At 45.0% G+C, this 21,126-nt stretch overlaps 1 protein-coding gene across 4 annotated transcripts in view; it reads right to left on the minus strand.

Moving 5' to 3' along the window:
* Nucleotides 1–638: 638 nt before the first annotated feature.
* The window catches only part of aass (aminoadipate-semialdehyde synthase), a 106,008-nt gene continuing 85,520 nt past the window's right edge, over nucleotides 639–21,126 (minus strand). For all 4 annotated transcript variants that reach the window (XM_088006671.1, XM_088006673.1, XM_088006674.1 and 1 more), the window contains exons 16-24: nucleotides 21,006–21,116; nucleotides 19,378–19,486; nucleotides 12,380–12,520; nucleotides 12,112–12,279; nucleotides 11,027–11,122; nucleotides 10,387–10,502; nucleotides 3,206–3,294; nucleotides 2,951–3,127; nucleotides 639–1,936 (exon numbers count right to left, since the gene is read on the minus strand). In XM_088006671.1, coding sequence (XP_087862797.1) covers nucleotides 1,818–1,936; nucleotides 2,951–3,127; nucleotides 3,206–3,294; nucleotides 10,387–10,502; nucleotides 11,027–11,122; nucleotides 12,112–12,279; nucleotides 12,380–12,520; nucleotides 19,378–19,486; nucleotides 21,006–21,116 — 1,126 coding nt within the window. In that variant the 3' untranslated portion in view covers nucleotides 639–1,817. The remainder of the gene's footprint in view (nucleotides 1,937–2,950; nucleotides 3,128–3,205; nucleotides 3,295–10,386; nucleotides 10,503–11,026; nucleotides 11,123–12,111; nucleotides 12,280–12,379; nucleotides 12,521–19,377; nucleotides 19,487–21,005; nucleotides 21,117–21,126) is intronic.

Here is a 21,126-nt window from a genome sequence, read left to right on the forward strand (position 1 = left end):
GCTTGGCTGCCTCCAAATCAAGCAGAAGTAAAAACACCAGTCACCAATTTTTTTTTTCTTTTTTTCCTGAGTGAGAACTCAGCTGGAGATCAAGGAGCTGACGGGACTCTGCAGCAGCTCCATTTACTGGTTCTGGGCTAAAACAGATCATGATCAATGAACATCAGTCTACACAGTGAATGATTTTCATATGATTATGTCTACCATCATGCCTATGGTCAGATTTATTGGTCTAGAAATGCCAAGATTGCTTTCATAAGGATGAAATAAAACTTCCTCAAAAGTTAAGTGTTCACTGAATATCAGTGTTCCTCAGTGAACAGTGAATAATCTGTCAGATAAACACTAACAGATCCAGAGTTGATCTGTCAGAAAATTGTGATTTTACACAACTCAGCAATTGAAGCGTCCTGTCCTGATCAAATAAAACAAGTTCAGTCAGACAGGAGTGTTTAAAATCTAGATTTATGAATAAACCAAAAAGTTCCTGGGTCTAGACGGTAGACACCATCACACATATAAAGTTATTTTTCTGACAGATTATGAACAAACTTTGGCTGTAAACGGCAAAATATGCATTTTCCACAATAACTCATAAATGATTCTAAATTATTTAGATAAATATTGAAACTGTATGCTCTACTTTAATGCTCTATTTATTTTCAGAAATCAGAAGACTTTACAGGAGTTTAATTATGTAACTGTTTCATTTCTGTTAAAAAGGAAAAACAAACAAAACCCCACAACAGAAGTACTTCAGATAATTGTGACCTCAAACATTTAGAAAAAGAATTTTAACAAGCAGTTCATGTTGGAGTTTTATGGAACTGATCTCTCCAGAAATAAAACTGAATTACATTCTAAAGCCTCTCAGTCCTTCTGATGTCTACACATTACAGACATTTGTTTAAGATGACATGGAGTCATCTATATCTATAAATATATATCTCTGCTATATGCAAAATATGTTCTTTTCACTATTTGAAGAGAATGAGAACCTGTGTTCGATGGAAGAAACTAGTCTGGTTTTAGTCAGTAAATATCAGATCAGCATGCTACCAGCGTAGCTTGTTTTCTACTAGTAATGTAACAGTCAAACATTTCTACTTAATGTCACTAAAAGCATACAAATAGATGTAAACATTTGTATCCAGAATCATTTTGCTGATGAAGCTAAAGTACTACAAAGTCATAAGAGAAAGAAAGAAAACATTTCTAAGGCTTTGCCGTTTGACAGACATCTATGTGAAACTGCTCCAGAACTGTTGGTGCACTTTCTAAAAACATCAGCTGGGAGCTCCAGTCAGGCTGGATGAGGTCCAACTTCAGTTTGGAGAACATTTCTTACAACATGAAGACAACACTGACATTTGTTTAAGAGGATTTCTTCTTCTGGTTTTACTCATGTTGTCTGACCTAATTATTTTCCTCTGATATCGATGGACAAGTTAGGCAAAACATTTGAATTATTGAATGTATTCTAAATTTCTGACCCGAGACTGCAAATTTTGAGCATGAATTTCATTTAAACTATTTTAACTAATTATTCTATGGATTTCCAAATTTGTTGATTTTTGACTCAAATATCTATTCTGCCAACTGCTGCTTTCACATTTTTATTAACACTTAAAGTTTTATTTGACAAGCGAGTAGGTCTAACAAAAACATTTCTCAAAAAAATAAAACAATCAGACAAAAGCAGACAGATGAGTTTTATAGTGTTAAAGGAACCCGTGTAAAGTTATCAAAAGCTGATTTTATCCACTTTCAAAGTTCTTTGGATTTCTGCAGGTTCTCTAACATCTGCAGACTATGTTCTACTCCTGCAGGATGCTCTTGGATATGATGTGCAGTCCTTCCTCCTTGAGCCGAGCCAACGCCAGCCCATAGATGTCATTGGTCATTGGGACCAGCAGACCTTTTCTACTGATTTCCCCTACAGAGAGAAAAAAAGTGTTTGGTTCTGTTGAATCAGTGTGGCTCATGAGAAAAACCAACAGCAGCAGCAGTCGTTTCTGGCAAATGAAAACATTTCCATTCACTTCACAGACAGCTTTGTGTGACTACTGATGTAGCTCTAGTTACTGATGTAGCACTAGTTTATCATTTGAACTTAGCGACAATGGATGTTGTGCAGTTGGAAGGATTTTTCCTCTTCCTTTTTTTAGTTTAGACAGTTATAATGTGTAGCCATGGCAACAAGGCTAATTAGCTTCTCAAAAGCTCAAATAGTACTTAAGCTACATCACAATTGTCAGAGGAGTTGAAACAAAAACTTCATGGATACAAAACAGGATCGGCGAGAGGAGGAAGTTAAAACCAGCTCTACTCCAACATCTCTGTCAGGTTTTCTAAGATTCAACCTGATAGCGATTTAAAGAGGAATAGCAAAAGAAAAAGAGGATTAGCACAGCAAGCCAACCACAGGTTGTGACTATCAAGGCATTTTGCTGTGAATATTGTCTTTGACTGAAGATTTTTGCTGTAATACAGGCAACAGAGGCCTCTTCAAATTTGTTGAAAGACTAACTGCTGCTGGAAATCCTTCCTGGCCACAGCATCAGCATCCACAATGCCTCTTTCAAGATAGTTTGATGATTTCAGTTACAACAAAATTTTTAATTTCCGTTTGCAATAAAGGATTTATGAACTGAACTGAATTTAGACTGCACCGGCCAGAAATGACTTCTGACCTGATTGAAATTTTATAAATCAGTCGTTATAACTGAGAAGAATGGAGAGATAATGGTAGACTGACTAAGAGTCTCAGAATCGTCACATTCCAGTAAAAAGGGTCAAACTGGAACAATTGGGGATCTATTCAGATATTGATTCATACATTACAACTACCTTATTGTTTTTGAGGCCTCATCATTCCTAACAGCTAGAAAATCTTTGTTTGGAGTGTCTGTATTACTAATGTGCTAACTTATAGAGAGGCATCACTAACCATCGAGAACCATGCGGGCAGCAATGGCTGCTGGGTATCCTACAGTCTTGGCCATGGCAGAAAAACCGTTCAGTTCCCCATAGACCACCAGGCTGATCTGTCGCATCTCCAGCTCTCCGGTTGGATGTCGAATTCCCACGTCATTCCTCATGATGATCAAGTCCCGCTCACCTTTAGCTAGATCCAGAAGAGAAGAATCATAGTTCCATGCCTGACTGTGTTACTCTGGTCAGCACCAACAATCAGCCCACTCACCAAAAGAGAGCTTGGCCTCCAGGTGCTTTGTGAGTGAAGCCAGAATGGTGTCAGCATGAGGCACAGCGTCGTCGCTCAGCATCCCCAGCCTGCAGCCACACACAAACAGCATGGATTCCTCCTCAACTTATTTTCACTTTACACTAAAGGCTCTAAATATCTGCTGCACAACTGCTGGAGCCACTCATCCTTGGACTGAGGTACAAGGATATGCAGTTGATTTTTCTGGCTTCTTTGGTGCTGAATTAAATAAATGGAGTCATTGAATTTAAGCTGTTGATCATTGAGTTTTTCCCCCTTCAACAGCAATAATGGAATAATTCCAACGGTTCTTTTCCTTTCAGAGGAACGCAGTGCTCAGTGCCTGCATGCCCCTCATCTCTTCATCCCTGGCAGCAGGCGACCTTGGCTTGAAGAAGGTTGTATAGCTACACCACTTCAGGTGTCCTCGTCAGAGCGGGGGCTCAAAGTGGGCTCCTCTGTTGCTAAGCAGAGAAGCCACAGTAAGAGCAGCTTGATGTGCAGCATCTGCTCCCAGCCAGATCAGTCGCAGCTCAGCAGAGCTTGTGTCACTTTCATGCCAGAACAGGAAACAAAATGTTTATCAATATTTGCATTTATACTCAAGGCAGTTCATTATTCTTAATGCAACAGATACATTGCATTAAGAGTTAAGACATTGCATTGTCTTAATGAGTAATTTTAAATAATTCATATTGACCAAGGTACAGTAATTGTGATTCTAATGTTTTCCATAACTGTATGCATATCTGTATAAACTGAAGAAAACTCATAATCAAGTCAAAATAATGTAACAAAATTCTTATTATGAATATTCATTAGAACTTTCTATTGCATTATGAACAATCTCACTCCATTCCCACATGTGTTCACTGAAGAGAACAGGCGTTTCAACGTGCGTTCGTTTGTTTTTGCTGAACAGAATAATACAACTGCAGTACACACAAGACACAGCAGAGGTCAGTATAACAGCCTCTCCTTTAACCATTAAACAAAATTACTGCTTCTTATTTCAACACTCCCACTTAATTTTTTTTTTTTTTTTACAATGGTATTAAGACACAAGATAGTGCTGAAATACTTTTAACTCAACCTTTTTCTGTTTATGGTTTACTTTTCGTCTTGCTATACTCAACAAAAAAACATTGTCAACTTTATAATGAAACTACAAAGCAAGACATTCTACCACAGATTTACATTGGAAAAAGTCCAATCTTTCTTCTAAAATACTCAAACTTTTGTCTTGCAAGAGGCTTTGTCAAGATATCTGCCTTCATGTCATCAGTTGGGCAATATTCTAACTTGACTTCACCATTCTGCACACACTCACGAATGTAATGGTAACGAATGTCTATGTGCTTGGTTCTTGAATGGTCCACCGGATTCTTTGCTATCGCAATGGCTCCTTGGTTGTCCTCCAGAATCACTGTAGGCTTTGTGACCATTCCAAGATCATTCAGTAATCTTCTCAGCCAGGTACCTTCTTGAGCTGCTTGACTGAGAGCAACATATTCAGCTTCTCCTGTTGAAAGTGCGACCGTTGCTTGTTTTTTGCTTAGCCAGCTCACTGCTCCTCCACTTAGTATAAATATGTTGCCTGTTGTTGAACGGCGGTCGTCCTGATCTCCAGCCCAGTCAGCATCAGAGAAACCAGTCAAATCTTTGTTCCCTGAACCGTCATACTTTAGAGCAAGGTTAACAGTGCCCTTTAAGTATCGAAGAATCCTCTTCACAGCAGTCAGATGTGCAGTATTTGGACTTGCATTGAACTTTGACACTGCACTCACTGCTTGTGCCATGTCTGGTCTTGTTGTCATCGCAGCATACAGTAGACTTCCAACCATAGACTGATATGTGCTTGGACTGACAGGATGACTGACACCATCATCCTTTTTCAGCTTTACACTGATGTCAGCAGGGGTTGCCACAGGATTTGCTTTATCCATCCCATATTTCTGAAGAACGGTTTCAATGTACTGTTTCTGATGAAGATAGATGCAGTTTTTTGCTTTGTCTTGAATAACTGAGATGCCGAGGATGTAGGACAGTTCACCCAAGTCCTTCATTTTGTAGCGCTCTTGGAGAGTCAGTTTTAACTCATCCATGCTTTCAGTCGACTCTGTAATCAGCATCAGATCATCTACATAAACTGCAATAATCTCCAGCTCCTGTGTTGATCTCACAAACACACACGGATCTGAGGTGCTCTGCTTAAAACCAAGGTCCATCATGAATGTTGTGAACTCTTTGTTCCAACAACGAGGAGACTGTTTCAATCCGTAGATTGACTTTTTTAATTTGCATACAAGATGCTCCTGACCTGGTTTGATGTATCCCTCTGGTTGTTCCATGTATATTTCTTCCTCCAGGTGTCCATTTAAGAATGCAGTGACAACATCCATTTGATGTACATGTAGGTTATTCTGGATGGCAAAGGACAATAATGTACGAATTGAGCTAAAACGTACTACAGGCGAGAATGTTTCATAGTAGTCAGCACCATAGAGCTGTGAGTAACCTTTGGCAACAAGTCTGCACTTGTATCGCTCCATCACTTTGATGCTTGACTTTGAACACCCATCTTGACCCAATGACCTCTTTGTCCTTTGGTAATTCCACCAGATCCCATGTTTCATTTTCTTCCAGTGACTGGTATTCCAAATCAGCCGCTTCTTGCCATTCTTTTGCATTTGGACCCTTTAATGCTTCTTTCAGTGTGATTGGTTCCATGACAGAACACACATTAGCATAATGATCAACAGTCACCATATCTGCAAACTCGTCATATCCATATCTCTTTGGAGCCCTTCTGATTCTGCTTCCTCTTTTAATAGTTTCATCGACAGTGACATCATCAGTTGTTTCTTTTTCTTCTGTGATGGTAACCACCTCTTTTTCTAGATAGGAAACTTCCTCCTTCTGTTTCCAGTCAAAGTCTGACTCATTAAAGACGACATCCTTTCGAATCAGAATTCTTCTTTTTACTTCATCTAACAGACGATATCCTTTTGCGTTGTTTGCATATCCCACAAACCTAAGCTTTACAGCTTTCTTGTCAAGTTTTCGCCTTTGAACGTTTGGAACATGTGCATAAGCAACACAACCAAACACTCTCACATGGCTCATGTCAGGTTTTTTACCAGACCATCGTTGATAGGGTGTCTCTTGCTTCAGAACAGATGTCGGCAATCTGTTTTGTATGTAAGCTGCTGTTGCTACTGCTTCAGCCCAGTACATCTTTGGTAGGTAGCTTAGCATGTGACAACATGCTTCTAGCTGCTTCAACCAATGTCCTGTTTTTTCTTTCTGGAACTCCATTTTGCTGAGGTGTATGAGGTACAGACATCTCATGGTGTATGCCTTGAGCCTTCAAATATTCTTGAAACTCACTTGAAATGTACTCCCCACCATTATCTGATCTCAGTCTTGCAACTTTGTGTCCACACTCATTGGAGAATGTTCTCTCAAATTCTTTGAATTTGCTTAAGACTTCACTTTTTTGTTTCATGAAGTAAACCTTACAACAGCGAGAAAAGTCATCAATGAATGTTACAAAGTATTTTGATCCACCTATGGATTCAGTCTGCATGGGTCCACAGACATCACTATGGATCAGTTGCAGCTTTCGTTTGGACCGGATTTCTCCCACTGCCTTACATGGCTGTCTTGTGAGCTTGCCTTCCACACAGGCTTCACAGAAAGGAAGTTCTTTGCCTGTAGAGAATTTCACTCCATTCACCAGATCTTGTAGTTTCTCTAGCTTAGTGGTGTGACCTAACCGCTGATGCCACAGATTAGCTGTTACTGATACACTTGATGCACTATGACACACTGGTGAAGATCCTTTAATATCCAACTGGTACAGTCCATCAGATCTTTGTGTTCCCATTCCTTGAAGAGTTCCATCCTTGCCACGTATGTAGCACCGAGATTTTTTGAACTGCACTGTATTTCCTTTTCTTGTAGCAGCTCCCACTGAAAAAAGATTCCCAGACAATCTTGGAACATATAACACATCATGCATTGTGGCAGGTTTAGCATCACTTATTTTGAAGGTCATGTTCAATTTAACAATGCCAAATCCTTGAGCTTCCACCACCCTGTCATCACCCAGTTTTACAGACTGTGTTTCTGAAAACTGCTGGTAGTTTTGAAGAATTTCTTTGTCACAGGTCATGTGTTTTGATGCTCCGGAATCAATCAACCACTCATGTTGTCCTGGTCCTTCAGTTAGATTTGCATTTTCTGCAACAAAGGCACTCTCAGAGGGATTTTCTTCATTTTCGCATACTGCATTTTTGGCTTTGTGATTCTTGATTCGTTTTTTCCAGCTTGGACAGTTACGCTTTATGTGTCCTTCTTTGCCACACTTGTAACATCTCCATGAACTCTGTCCTTCAGCTCCCACTACTTTTGAATGGTCCTGCATTTCTCTGCGAACTTGTGTTGACATGGCTGATGCAACACCCGATGTAGTAGCACTGTAGTCATCATTAACATTGACTCGTTTTTGCTCTTCATTGATTAATGCTTGCTGAACAAACTGCAATGTCAAATTGTCCATCTTTGTTTCGAGAGAAAACTATCGTAGCATAGCTTGGTGGTAAGCTACCCAGTAGTGTTACAATCTGATCTTCCTCTTCAATTACAGCACCTATTGCTCTTAGCTGATCAGTCAGGTCCTTCATTCGTTTTAAATGGTCATTTAAGCTGTCCTTTTCTTTCATTTCACATCTGAAATATTTCTTCTTCAAGAACAGTTTATTTGCTAAAGTGTCTCTCTCAAAATGTCCTTTTAGCATGTCCCAAGCCTCTTTTGGAGTTTGACAGCTTGTTATTAAATACAACTGGGGTGTACTCACATTTAGCACTAACATGGAAAATGCTCTTTCTCTCCGTCTCTTGAATTCTGCCTGAGCTTGTGCGCTAGCGTCCGGAGTTAGCATATCCGTCTCTGTTAGCATGCCCCACAGTCCTTTAGCCTTTAGCAAATGCTCCATCTGAAACTTCCACGTTGCCCAGTTCTCTGGTCCGCTCAGCTTGCCGATAAACATCTTCTCATCCATTGTGAATCCCACAATTCCGTTTATCTGACTCAAAAACTTCACTTACAGAACGTTTTTAGCGACGCTCTGGGCCCATAACCTGAAGAGAACAGGCGTTTCAACGTGCGTTCGTTTATTTTTGCTGAACAGAATAATACAACTGCAGTACACACAAGACACAGCAGAGGTCAGTATAACAGCCTCTCCTTTAACCATTAAACAAAATTACTGCTTCTTATTTCAACATTCACTAGGCAGCACATTGGGCGAATCTTCCAAATCACCTTCAGTCCATGTCAATAAGGGTCATTACAGTGGATGCATGTCAAGTCCTATAGGTTTGGCAGAAATCTGACAAGAATTCAGCGTGATTTTGCTGTCAGACAAGTTTAAATCTGCATGAATCAAAAAGTAAAAGGAAGACATCCAGGAGCAAAACAGGTTACTTCATATTCAAAGGGGGCAGTGATAAGATGATGTCCCCAATTGACCATGCAAATATTAAAACTGATGCACTGTTATGACACACCAAGAGTTTCATGTATCAAACCTTAATGTTTTATGGCAAATAGTAAGATTTTGAGGCTTGGCCACACCCACATGCTTTGATGCAGCAAAAACCTTTTGATAACTTTCGATCTTCAATGCCTTAAGATTGAGCTAGAAATTTTGAAGCCAGCATGTCAAAAGCTGTAGGAGGATTTTGCTCAGACACAATTTCTGTTAGACAAACAGGCGGCTTTGATCCAAAACGGTTGACTTTCTGTGGGGTTTAGTCCATGGGTCCAAGAAAGTTTTTGTAGGTTCTGAGAAGATACACATGTGTACCAAACTTCATAATTGCCAGTCAAAGCATGGTTTGGAGCTGATTTTAAGGAGGCTGTGGAAGAATTTGGCCACGCATTCCTGTTGGGGGGACAGCTTGACATTCAACTTTGCCACAGCACAACACTGTCAGTGCTGGAAGCCACCAACATGTCTTCTGTCAGTGGGCACACTGTTATCTTGATTAGGTCACAGGGGTCAGATGTTGACCTTTCGAAATAAAAAATTACGCTACCTGTTGTCAGGAAGCGTTGCTTATAAGTAATATCATGATTTCACTATGGAGTATTTTAGGAGACTGGATGTGGATCAATCCCTTAAGGTTTGGTGTCTAAGTGAGTTTTGGTGTTTTAGATATAAGATGTTTGTGTCTCATGATGAGATGTGAGACTTTGAGGACTGGCCACGCTCCTTCAACATACTTGAAAGCTCACTGTTTTGATCAGTTTTTAAGCCCCCATGCCTTATGAGCAAACTGACCAAGTTTGAAACCGATCGACTGAAGTCTCTAGAAGTTTGTTCAAATGCCCAGACTATAAATGGCCAGAATGGGGTAAAAATTGGAATTTAAATCCCAGATTATTGACTTCCTGTTTGGTGTAGAGGATGGGTCTTGGCCTCATCATAAAGCAGAGGTTCCCAAACTGTGGGGCGCGCCATGCCATTGCAGAGGGAGCGCGGGAAGCGGTATGGATGAATGAGAAAAAAAAAAGAAAAAAAAAACGAACGCTGTGCGCGCTGGAGGGGAAAGGGGGGGTGTTTGAGTGAATGGAAGAGTCTAACAGGGATTCTCTAAGAATTCCCCCCCGCTAACATACATCATTCGACCAGAGAGCCAGAGTCTAACTCTCCCCACTTGTAAAACCATAGGGGGGCCCAGGAGAAAAAGTTTGGGAACCACTGTCATAAAGTAAGGTCAATGGGAAATATGTTTTGAAAAGTTGGGGGGAGCGGGGACCTGTTGAGTAGTTTTGGTGCTACTTTTATGAAAACCTTAAAATATGTAAATTTGTGAAAAGTTTGGTGATTCTGAATATGTTTTGGCCTCCAGTCAATTTATTTTCTCACAAAATGATAACATTTGAATTACAATAGGCCTTCATAGCCCAAATGAATATGACATTCATACCAGTGATGAAGTTCTGAACTGAGTGCAGCATTAGCTTCACTTGTTTCCATGTGAAGCAACATTCTATCATCTAGGTTAGATCATGTTTTCTGGGTGATCAACTGGACTGGCCTGTTTACTGGTCAGTGAGTGTGTGTGGAGCTGTTATGTTGGTGTCGCACCATCTCAAGGTGTCCATTCTGAACTGGTCCTCTCCAACCTGCTTATAGACTGCTTCCTCAAAAGCTTCTGGGGACATGGAGGAGGACAAGCCCATCTGATGACAGAGGAGTTCTTTCTGCACACAAGAAAGGAAATGAAAAAGCAGTAAAATGTTTATTTTCTTCAGCACTTGAACAATTTTAAACTTATAGTACACATAATTTTCTGTCTGTGGAGTTTGTCTCTGTGCTCCTCTTCAGTTCATCAATGGTCTCTTAACTCTTTTTACCCAGCCTCCATGCCTACATTTCTAAGTGTGCTAATTTATTTTACCTCTTTCATTTTTCATCTCATCTCAAAAGAAAAGACTGGAGTGTTTTCAGGCAGATTAGTGGCAGGATGAAAAATCTATCAACCACTTGATGACTGGTAAACATCCTGAAAATATTGAACTCTCACAAGCATAAAAGCTAACACTATTTGCCTTTAAGTCATGAGTATGAGAAGCCTCTGTTCACTGCAGCCTTGATGCTGATAAACAAGTGTTGGCAGCAGTAGATGTTTTCTATCTCATTTGATGAGATAGAAAACATTAATTAAACTAAAACGGAGCACAGAGCAGAGGACTGCTTATGAACCATTTGCTGGAGCGATTCATACCCAGGAGATGGTAGACGTAGGGTGCAGGAGGACAGGATTGGGCTCAGTGTTGATCAGTCCCAGCTTAACAAAGCTGCCCATGGCTTTGGAGAAGCCCTATGAACACAACAGAAACTTGATGAGAGACAAACACTGACAGGAGTCAAAACCAACCAGAAACAGCCAGAGGACCATCTCCATCAGCGCTGAACCTACAGGCTGCTTTTAGTAATTTTATGAGTATAAGGCCTAAAAAAGGACATTACTCACCTGTTAAACACAGACAGGAAGTCCAGGAAATGCCAAGAAATAAACTAAGAAGTACTTACCGAAAACAAAATGTGTTGACAAAACACCATTTACATCCTAATGTAAATTTGTCTTCATATTTATACAATGGTCATCCTGAAATTCACCAACAACTGAAACCAGAAGTTTACATACAGATGTTATAGTGGATTTAAATAGTTTGTAATAGTTTTTGTAAACTCCTGATTTTACGTCCCTACAGTACAGACAGGCTCATCTGTTCAAATAAAGGCAGGCATGGCCGGAATGGGAATGTCCAACTGTCATAACAATGAGGCAACTTCTGGGTCCAAACAGAGAAGCATGGAGGTGGCAGCATCATGCTACGGGGCTGTTTTGCTGCAGGAGGAACTGGTGCACTTCAAAAAAATAGATGGCATTATGAGGAAAGAACCGACTCAGTCCCACAGTTCTGTCCTCAGACCTCACCTTGATTGACATTCTCATTTTTACTCAGTGTTGTACCGAGAAGTGGCTAATATGATTAGCTCAGCAGAAAGGCATTTAACCTGGTGTATGCTAATTGGTGCTGCTGCAAGTCTGAAGGGGCTGAGTGGGGGAGTCATGGGTAGGGGCTGCTCGACTGGAGACTCCAGCTCCAAGGAGGAGCTGCATGGAAAAAGTAACTCTCTGTATGAGCAAGCATTTAGGATTGCACACACAGATGGTTGGCATGGAGATTAATGGATTTCTCAAACATGCATGAAAGAATCAAAACAACATCAAAACTTCAGACTGAAAATCTGTGTGCTCTCAAATTATGGCAGAGAAATTTGCACATAGTGTAGCCACTGTACCTTGAAGCGCAGGGTTCCCCTGATGAGTGTGTGTGCCGTCTGGATGCCATACTGCTCGGCGTACTTGGTGCTGTCGCGGTTCGGAAATCCCTCCAGGCTGAAACCTGGGAAGAAATCCATCGCTGTGGCTGAATCCATCAGAGTCCCACCTGCAGGGATGCTCACCACCTTGAACACACGAGTCTCATCAGACTTCTCCTTTAGACAAACTGCAGATTCTGCAGAGAAAAGATTAAATACTGTTTATGTCCCTCTGAGGCTTCCATACCTCGCCATCTCTGAGAAAGACAGCTGGGTTCATTGTGTTTAGGAGGACACCGTAAGGACTCCAGCTGAACTTGTAGCGAAGAGGATTATCTGAACACTCCGGAGCAGGAAGCCCACCACAGAACGAGCTGTAGGACTCCACCTAGACAGCAGTGATTCATTTGAGGCTGTTACAGCCTATAGCCCATAGCTATAGGCTGTAATATAGCCTATAGCTATGGGCTATGGGCTACATAGCCCATAGCCAACAGCCCATAGCCCATAGCCTACAGCCCATAGCCTATAGCCCATAGCCCATAGACTACAGCCCATAGCCTACAGCCTACAGCACATAGCCTACAGCCTACAGCCCATAGCCTACAGCCCATAGCCTACAGCCCATAGCCGATAGCCTACAGCCCAAAGCCTACAGCCCATAGCCTACAGCCCATAGCCTACTGCCCATAGCCTACAGCCCATAGCCTACAGCCCATAGCCGATAGCCTACAGCCCATAGCCTACAGCCTACAGCCCATAGCCTACAGCCCATAGCCGATAGCCTACAGCCCAAAGCCTACAGCCCATAGCCTACAGCCTACAGCCCATAGCCTACAGCCCAAAGCCTACTGCCCATAGCCGATAGCCTACAGCCCATAGCCGATAGCCTACAGCCCATAGCCTACAGCCCATAGCCTACAGCCCATAGCCGATAGCCTACAGCCCATAGCCAATAGCCTACAGCCCATAGCCTATTTCCCATAGCCCACAGCCCATAGCCCATAACTCATAGCCCGTAGCCTATAGCCCATAGCCGATAGCCCATAGCCCATAGCCCATAACTCATAGCCCGTAGCCTATAGCCCATAGCCGATAGCCCATAGCCTATAACCCATAGCCCGTAGCCAATAGCCAGTAGCCTATAGCCTGTAGCCCATAGCCTATGGCCTATAGCCCATAGCCTATAGCCCATAGCCTATAACCCATAGCCCGTAGCCAATAGCCAGTAGCCTATAGCCCGTAGCCTAAAGCCCATAGCCTATGGCCTATAGCCCATAGCCTATAGCCCATAGCCCATAGCCAATAGCCAGTAGCCTATAGCCCATAGCCTATAGCCCATAGCATATAGCCCATAGCCTATAGCCCATAGCCTACAGCCCATAGCCCATAGCCTATAACCCATAGCCCATAGCCCGTAGCCAATAGCCAGTAGCCTATAGCCCGTAGCCTATAGCCCATAGCCTATGGCCTATAGCCCATAGCCTATAGCCCATAGCCTATAACCCATAGCCCATAGCCCGTAGCCAATAGCCAGTAGCCTATAGCCCGTAGCCTATAGCCCATAGCCTATGGCCTATAGCCCATAGCCTATAGCCCATAGCCTATAACCCATAGCCCGTAGCCAATAGCCAGTAGCCTATAGCCCGTAGCCTATAGCCCATAGCCTATGGCCTATAGGCCATAGCCTATAGCCCATAGCCCGTAGCCAATAGCCAGTAGCCTATAGCCCATAGCCTATAGCCCATAGCATATAGCCCATAGCATATAGCCCATAGCCTATAGCCCATAGCCTACAGCCCATAGCCCATAGTCTACAGCCCATAGCCTATAGCCAATAGACCGTATCCGATAGCCCATAGCCTATAGCCTACAGCCCATAGCCCATAGTCTACAGCCCATAGCCTATAGCCAATAGACCGTATCCGATAGCCCATAGCCTACAGCCCGTAGCCAGCAGCCTATAGCCCGCAGCCCATAGCCGATTGCCTATAGCCCATAGCCAATAGCCTACAGCCCATAGCCTATAGCCCATAGCCCATAGCCTACAGCCCATAGCCCACAGCCCACAGCCCATAGCCCACCGCCTACAGCCCATAGCCCACTGCCCATAGACTACAGCCCATAGCCTATAGCCCATAGCCCATAGCCTACAGCCCATAGAATACAGCCGATAGCCCACAGCCCATAGCCTACAGCCCATAGCCGATAGCCTACAGCCCATAGCCCACAGCCCATAGCCGACAGCCCATAGCCGATAGCCTACAGCCCAAAGCCCACAGCCCATAGCCTACAGCCCATAGCCTACAGCCCATAGCCCACCGCCTACAGCCCATAGCCCACTGCCCATAGACTACAGCCCATAGCCTATAGCCCATAGCCCATAGCCTACAGCCTACAGCCCATAGCCTACAGCCCATAGCCGATAGCCTACAGCCCAAAGCCTACAGCCCATAGCCTACAGCCCATAGCCTACTGCCCATAGCCTACAGCCCATAGCCGATAGCCTACAGCCCAAAGCCTACAGCCCATAGCCTACAGCCTACAGCCCATAGCCTACAGCCCATAGCCGATAGCCTACAGCCCAAAGCCTACAGCCCATAGCCTACAGCCTACAGCCCATAGCCTACAGCCCAAAGCCTACTGCCCATAGCCGATAGCCTACAGCCCATAGCCGATAGCCTACAGCCCATAGCCTACAGCCCATAGCCTACAGCCCATAGCCGATAGCCTACAGCCCATAGCCAATAGCCTACAGCCCATAGCCCATAGCCTATTTCCCATAGCCCACAGCCCATAGCCCATAACTCATAGCCCGTAGCCTATAGCCCATAGCCGATAGCCCATAGCCCATAACTCATAGCCCGTAGCCTATAGCCCATAGCCGATAGCCCATAGCCCATAGCCTATAACCCATAGCCCATAGCCCGTAGCCAATAGCCAGTAGCCTATAGCCCGTAGCCTGTAGCCCATAGCCTATGGCCTATAGCCCATAGCCTATAGCCCATAGCCTATAACCCATAGCCCATAGCCCGTAGCCAATAGCCAGTAGCCTATAGCCCAAAGCCTACAGCCCATAGCCTACAGCCTACAGCCCATAGCCTACAGCCCAAAGCCTACTGCCCATAGCCGATAGCCTACAGCCCATAGCCGATAGCCTACAGCCCATAGCCTACAGCCCATAGCCGATAGCCTACAGCCCATAGCCAATAGCCTACAGCCCATAGCCCATAGCCTATTTCCCATAGCCCACAGCCCATAGACCATAACTCATAGCCCGTAGCCTATAGCCCATAGCCGATAGCCCATAGCCCATAACTCATAGCCCGTAGCCTATAGCCCATAGCCGATAGCCCATAGCCCATAGCCTATAACCCATAGCCCATAGCCCGTAGCCAATAGCCAGTAGCCTATAGCCCGTAGCCTGTAGCCCATAGCCTATGGCCTATAGCCCATAGCCTATAGCCCATAGCCTATAACCCATAGCCCATAGCCCGTAGCCAATAGCCCGTAGCCAATAGCCAGTAGCCTATAGCCCGTAGCCCATAGCCTATGGCCTATAGCCCATAGCCTATAGCCCATAGCCTATAACCCATAGCCCGTAGCCAATAGCCAGTAGCCTATAGCCCGTAGCCTAAAGCCCATAGCCTATGGCCTATAGCCCATAGCCTATAGCCCATAGCCCATAGCCAATAGCCAGTAGCCTATAGCCCATAGCCTATAGCCCATAGCATATAGCCCATAGCCTATAGCCCATAGCCTACAGCCCATATCCCATAGCCTATAACCCATAGCCCATAGCCCGTAGCCAATAGCCAGTAGCCTATAGCCCATAGCCTATAGCCCATAGCCTATGGCCTATAGCCCATAGCCTATAGCCCATAGCCTATAACCCATAGCCCATAGCCCGTAGCCAATAGCCAGTAGCCTATAGCCCGTAGCCTATAGCCCATAGCCTATGGCCTATAGCCCATAGCCTATAGCCCATAGCCTATAACCCATAGCCCGTAGCCAATAGCCAGTAGCCTATAGCCCGTAGCCTATAGCCCATAGCCTATGGCCTATAGGCCATAGCCTATAGCCCATAGCCCGTAGCCAATAGCCAGTAGCCTATAGCCCATAGCCTATAGCCCATAGCCTATAGCCCATAGCATATAGCCCATAGCATATAGCCCATAGCCTATAGCCCATAGCCTACAGCCCATAGCCCATAGTCTACAGCCCATAGCCTATAGCCAATAGACCGTATCCGATAGCCCATAGCCTATAGCCTACAGCCCATAGCCCATAGTCTACAGCCCATAGCCTATAGCCAATAGACCGTATCCGATAGCCCATAGCCTACAGCCCGTAGCCAGCAGCCTATAGCCCGCAGCCCATAGCCGATTGCCTATAGCCCATAGCCAATAGCCTACAGCCCATAGCCTATAGCCCATAGCCCATAGCCTACAGCCCATAGAATACAGCCGATAGCCCACAGCCCGTAGCCCACAGCCCACAGCCCATAGCCCACCGCCTACAGCCCATAGCCCACTGCCCATAGACTACAGCCCATAGCCTATAGCCCATAGCCCATAGCCTACAGCCCATAGAATACAGCCGATAGCCCACAGCCCATAGCCTACAGCCCATAGCCGATAGCCTACAGCCCATAGCCCACAGCCCATAGCCGACAGCCCATAGCCGATAGCCTACAGCCCAAAGCCCACAGCCCATAGCCTACAGCCCATAGCCCACCGCCTTCAGCCCATAGCCCACTGCACATAGACTACAGCCCATAGCCTATAGCCCATAGCCCATAGCCTACAGCCCATAGCCTATAGCCCATAGCCCATAGCCTACAGCCCATAGAATACAGCCGATAGCCCACAGCCCATAGCCTACAGCCCATAGCCGATAGCCCACAGCCCATAGCCTACAGCCCATAGCCGATAGCCTACAGCCCATAGCCCACAGCCCATAGCCCACAGCCCATAGCCCACAGCCCATAGCCGACAGCCCATAGCCCACAGCCCATAGCCCACAGCCCATAGCCCACAGCCCATAGCCCGCAGCCTATAGCCCATAGCCTATGGCCTATAGCCCAGCGCCGTAGCCCATAGCCTATAGTCCATAGCCCGTAGCCAATAGCCAGTAGCCTATAGCCCATAGCCTATAGCCCATAGCCTATAGCCCATAGCATATAGCCCATAGCATATAGCCCATAGCCTATAGCCCATAGCCTACAGCCCATAGCCCATAGTCTACAGCCCATAGCCTATAGCCAATAGACCGTATCCGATAGCCCATAGCCTATAGCCTACAGCCCATAGCCCATAGTCTACAGCCCATAGCCTATAGCCAATAGACCGTATCCGATAGCCCATAGCCTACAGCCCGTAGCCAGCAGCCTATAGCCCGCAGCCCATAGCCGATTGCCTATAGCCCATAGCCAATAGCCTACAGCCCATAGCCTATAGCCCATAGCCCATAGCCTACAGCCCATAGAATACAGCCGATAGCCCACAGCCCGTAGCCCACAGCCCACAGCCCACCGCCTACAGCCCATAGCCCACTGCCCATAGACTACAGCCCATAGCCTATAGCCCATAGCCCATAGCCTACAGCCCATAGAATACAGCCGATAGCCCACAGCCCATAGCCTACAGCCCATAGCCGATAGCCTACAGCCCATAGCCCACAGCCCATAGCCGACAGCCCATAGCCGACAGCCCATAGCCGATAGCCTACAGCCCAAAGCCCACAGCCCATAGCCTACAGCCCATAGCCTACAGCCCATAGCCCACCGCCTTCAGCCCATAGCCCACTGCCCATAGACTACAGCCCATAGCCTATAGCCCATAGCCCATAGCCTACAGCCCATAGAATACAGCCGATAGCCCACAGCCCATAGCCTACAGCCCATAGCCGATAGCCTACAGCCCATAGCCCACAGCCCATAGCCCACAGCCCATAGCCCACCGCCTTCAGCCCATAGCCCACTGCCCATAGACTACAGCCCATAGCCTATAGCCCATAGCCCATAGCCTACAGCCCATAGAATACAGCCGATAGCCCACAGCCCATAGCCTACAGCCCATAGCCGATAGCCTACAGCCCATAGCCCACAGCCCATAGCCCACAGCCCATAGCCCACCGCCTTCAGCCCATAGCCCACTGCCCATAGACTACAGCCCATAGCCTATAGCCCATAGCCCATAGCCTACAGCCCATAGAATACAGCCGATAGCCCACAGCCCATAGCCTACAGCCCATAGCCGATAGCCTACAGCCCATAGCCCACAGCCCATAGCCCACAGCCGACAGCCCATAGCCCACAGCCCATAGCCCACAGCCCATAGCCCACAGCCCATAGCCCGCAGCCTATAGCCCATAGCCTATGGCCTATAGCCCAGCGCCCGTAGCCCATAGCCTATAGTCCATAGCCCGTAGCCAATAGCCAGTAGCCTATAGCCCATAGCCTATAGCCCATAGCCCGTAGTCCATAGCCTATAGCCCATAGCCCGTAGCCTATAGCCCACAGCCTATAGCACGTAGCCTATAGCCCATAGCCTGTATCCCATAGCCCATAACCCGTAGCCTATAGCCCATAGCTTATAGCCCATAGCCTATAGCCCATAGCCTATAGCCCAGGGGTCCCCAAACTACGGCCCGCGGGCCGGATCCGGCCCGCCACGTCATTTGGTCCGGCCCCCTGAACAATGCCGGATCCGGCCCGCCTGCTCATACCAGAGAGCATTCAGTGTTTTTTTTCATATATTGTATTTTCCGGTTTATATGTGGATTTTTCTTCAACCACCAGGGGGCTTTTGAGCAAATGTGAAACTTACTTTCCCTCAATGGAATATATACTCGTCAGTCACCGTTTCACTCACGGTTTTTTCCATTTGCATTCTGGGTAAAAATCTATCCAAAAGCGCGAATGTGTCGTCGTCAGCCCCCCCCCCCCCCCCCCCCCCCCCGGTCGACAGTTTCAAATACAGAACCCCCCCCCCCCCGTCGACAAGAATTTCTTTGTTTTTTTTTTACTGCAAAAACTAAGACCGGCCCCCGACCACAGAAAGGAACAGCTATGTGGCCCTCGCAGGAAAAAGTTTGGGGACCCCTGCTATAGCCCATAGCCCATAGCCTATAGCCCGTAGCCTATAGCCCATAGCCAGTGGCCCATGGGGCTTTCTGTGGCATCAGAAAGCCGTTTGGGCAGGTTTAATGTCTCCCTCTCTCTCAGTGTGTGAGCTGACTCACAGTGCAGCCATCAGCCTTGGCCTGCTCGATGCACTCCATGGCCAGCATGTGATCGATGCCTGGATCCAGTCCCATCTCGTTCACAATGGTGATGCCTGCTTCCTCCACACTCACACACGCACACAGGAAGACTCTCAAACCTGTAGGTTTTTAACTGGATTCTTTCTATTACATGTATTTTACTTTAAATCTGACACATTCAAAATATTTCAAATGTTTGTTTTTCCAACACAGTGGTTTCCAAGGCCAACCAGTTGGTTTAGAAGCAGCTTTTTCTTCCTGTTTCTACCCACTCTAGAAACACTGTCAAGTCAGTTCACACCAGCAGCTGTTCACAAATCCTGTTTTAGGTCAACTATGATAAAAAAGTTGATGATGGTGAGGTCAACATTAAGAGGGGGATGCTTGGACCAAAATCTCCATCTTGAATAACAATACAGAGGATTTTCCAACAGCATCTGTTCCTCAGTGAGTTTATCAGTTTTAGCTAAGATATTGCTCTGCTCCATTTTTCTTATTTACTTTTTCTGTTCATCAGTTGGTGTCATTTGTTGTACTAACAACAAATGACACCAACTGATGAACAGCATCTGAATGATGCTGTGATTTATGTGATGCTTATGTTGTTCTGGTTAATATAATACTAATGCAGTTCTGGATAAATATCGCTATGATTTCCTTTTTTTATTATTAATATTGATTGGGCCTTCTTTATTATTATTTATTATTTAGTTTTGCCTTCTTTGAGTTTCTGCTGCTGTTGTAATGTTAATGTTTGATACAATGTTTGCTGGGTCAGATGGCCATTCTGATGCAGTGCTGAAGTTGTAATTTCCAACTCAGATCTATGAACACTAACATCTGCAAAACGTTGCAGATTGTCAGATAAATTCAGGGGTTTGCTTGGTGGGTGTTGTGGTTCCAGTAGAACCTGGATAAGTTGAGTTAATTTTATGTTTGTAGCCAAGAATATCTCCTCCAATATCTGTGTATTTTAGTTCTTTTAGGTAGGAAGGCCTGTGTTGCCTGGTGTGGGTCAACTGTCAACAGAATTGAACTTGTTTGTTCAGAATTCAATTTGTAGACAACCATACACAAGTCTGATTTTTTTTTCAGACTAATTTGTTTTTAGTTTGATTCAGAGTTAGCTGTTGACACTCGTGAAATATTTAAATTGTTCATATTTTGGAAGTTGCTGAAGAGACCTTTTACTTTTAACTAATTTTGCCTTTCATGATATTTTGCTGTATGAACAATGTTTTATTACTGTAGAATTGTAATCATTTTCTGACAGTTCATGTGAATGCTTATGTTGGACTAGGAAGGGGACATCTAGTGGCACATGAGCCCCACTAAGACGTTCTTCACCAGCTGCCACTGGTAAAAACCAAAGCAAAGTGATATAAAGACATCTTTGGGTTATCACAGATTTTAGTCTTCATGATTAATAGCAGCAACACAGTAATCATTATGAAAATTTATTATCAATAATTATACCTGCAACTATAAACTTTTGACACTAAAACTTAATTAATATGTTATTTCTTTTCTATTTTAAGTAGTTGTAAAATAAGGTGGTGAGATCTTGGGAAAGTGATTTAAATCTCAACATGATTCTTGTTGGTCACCTGCTCTGCAGCTCCTTCATAGCAGGACTCAGGTAGCTGGCAGTCACCATGTTCACCTTCCTCCTTATGCAGTGTTTGGCGACAATGGGATGGAAAGAGTAAGGCAGCATGCTGGGAAACA

The sequence above is a fragment of the Poecilia mexicana genome, unplaced genomic scaffold (assembly GCF_051168715.1).
Source record: "Poecilia mexicana isolate PSO_F unplaced genomic scaffold, ASM5116871v1 scaffold_6, whole genome shotgun sequence".
Lineage (NCBI taxonomy): Eukaryota > Metazoa > Chordata > Actinopteri > Cyprinodontiformes > Poeciliidae > Poecilia > Poecilia mexicana.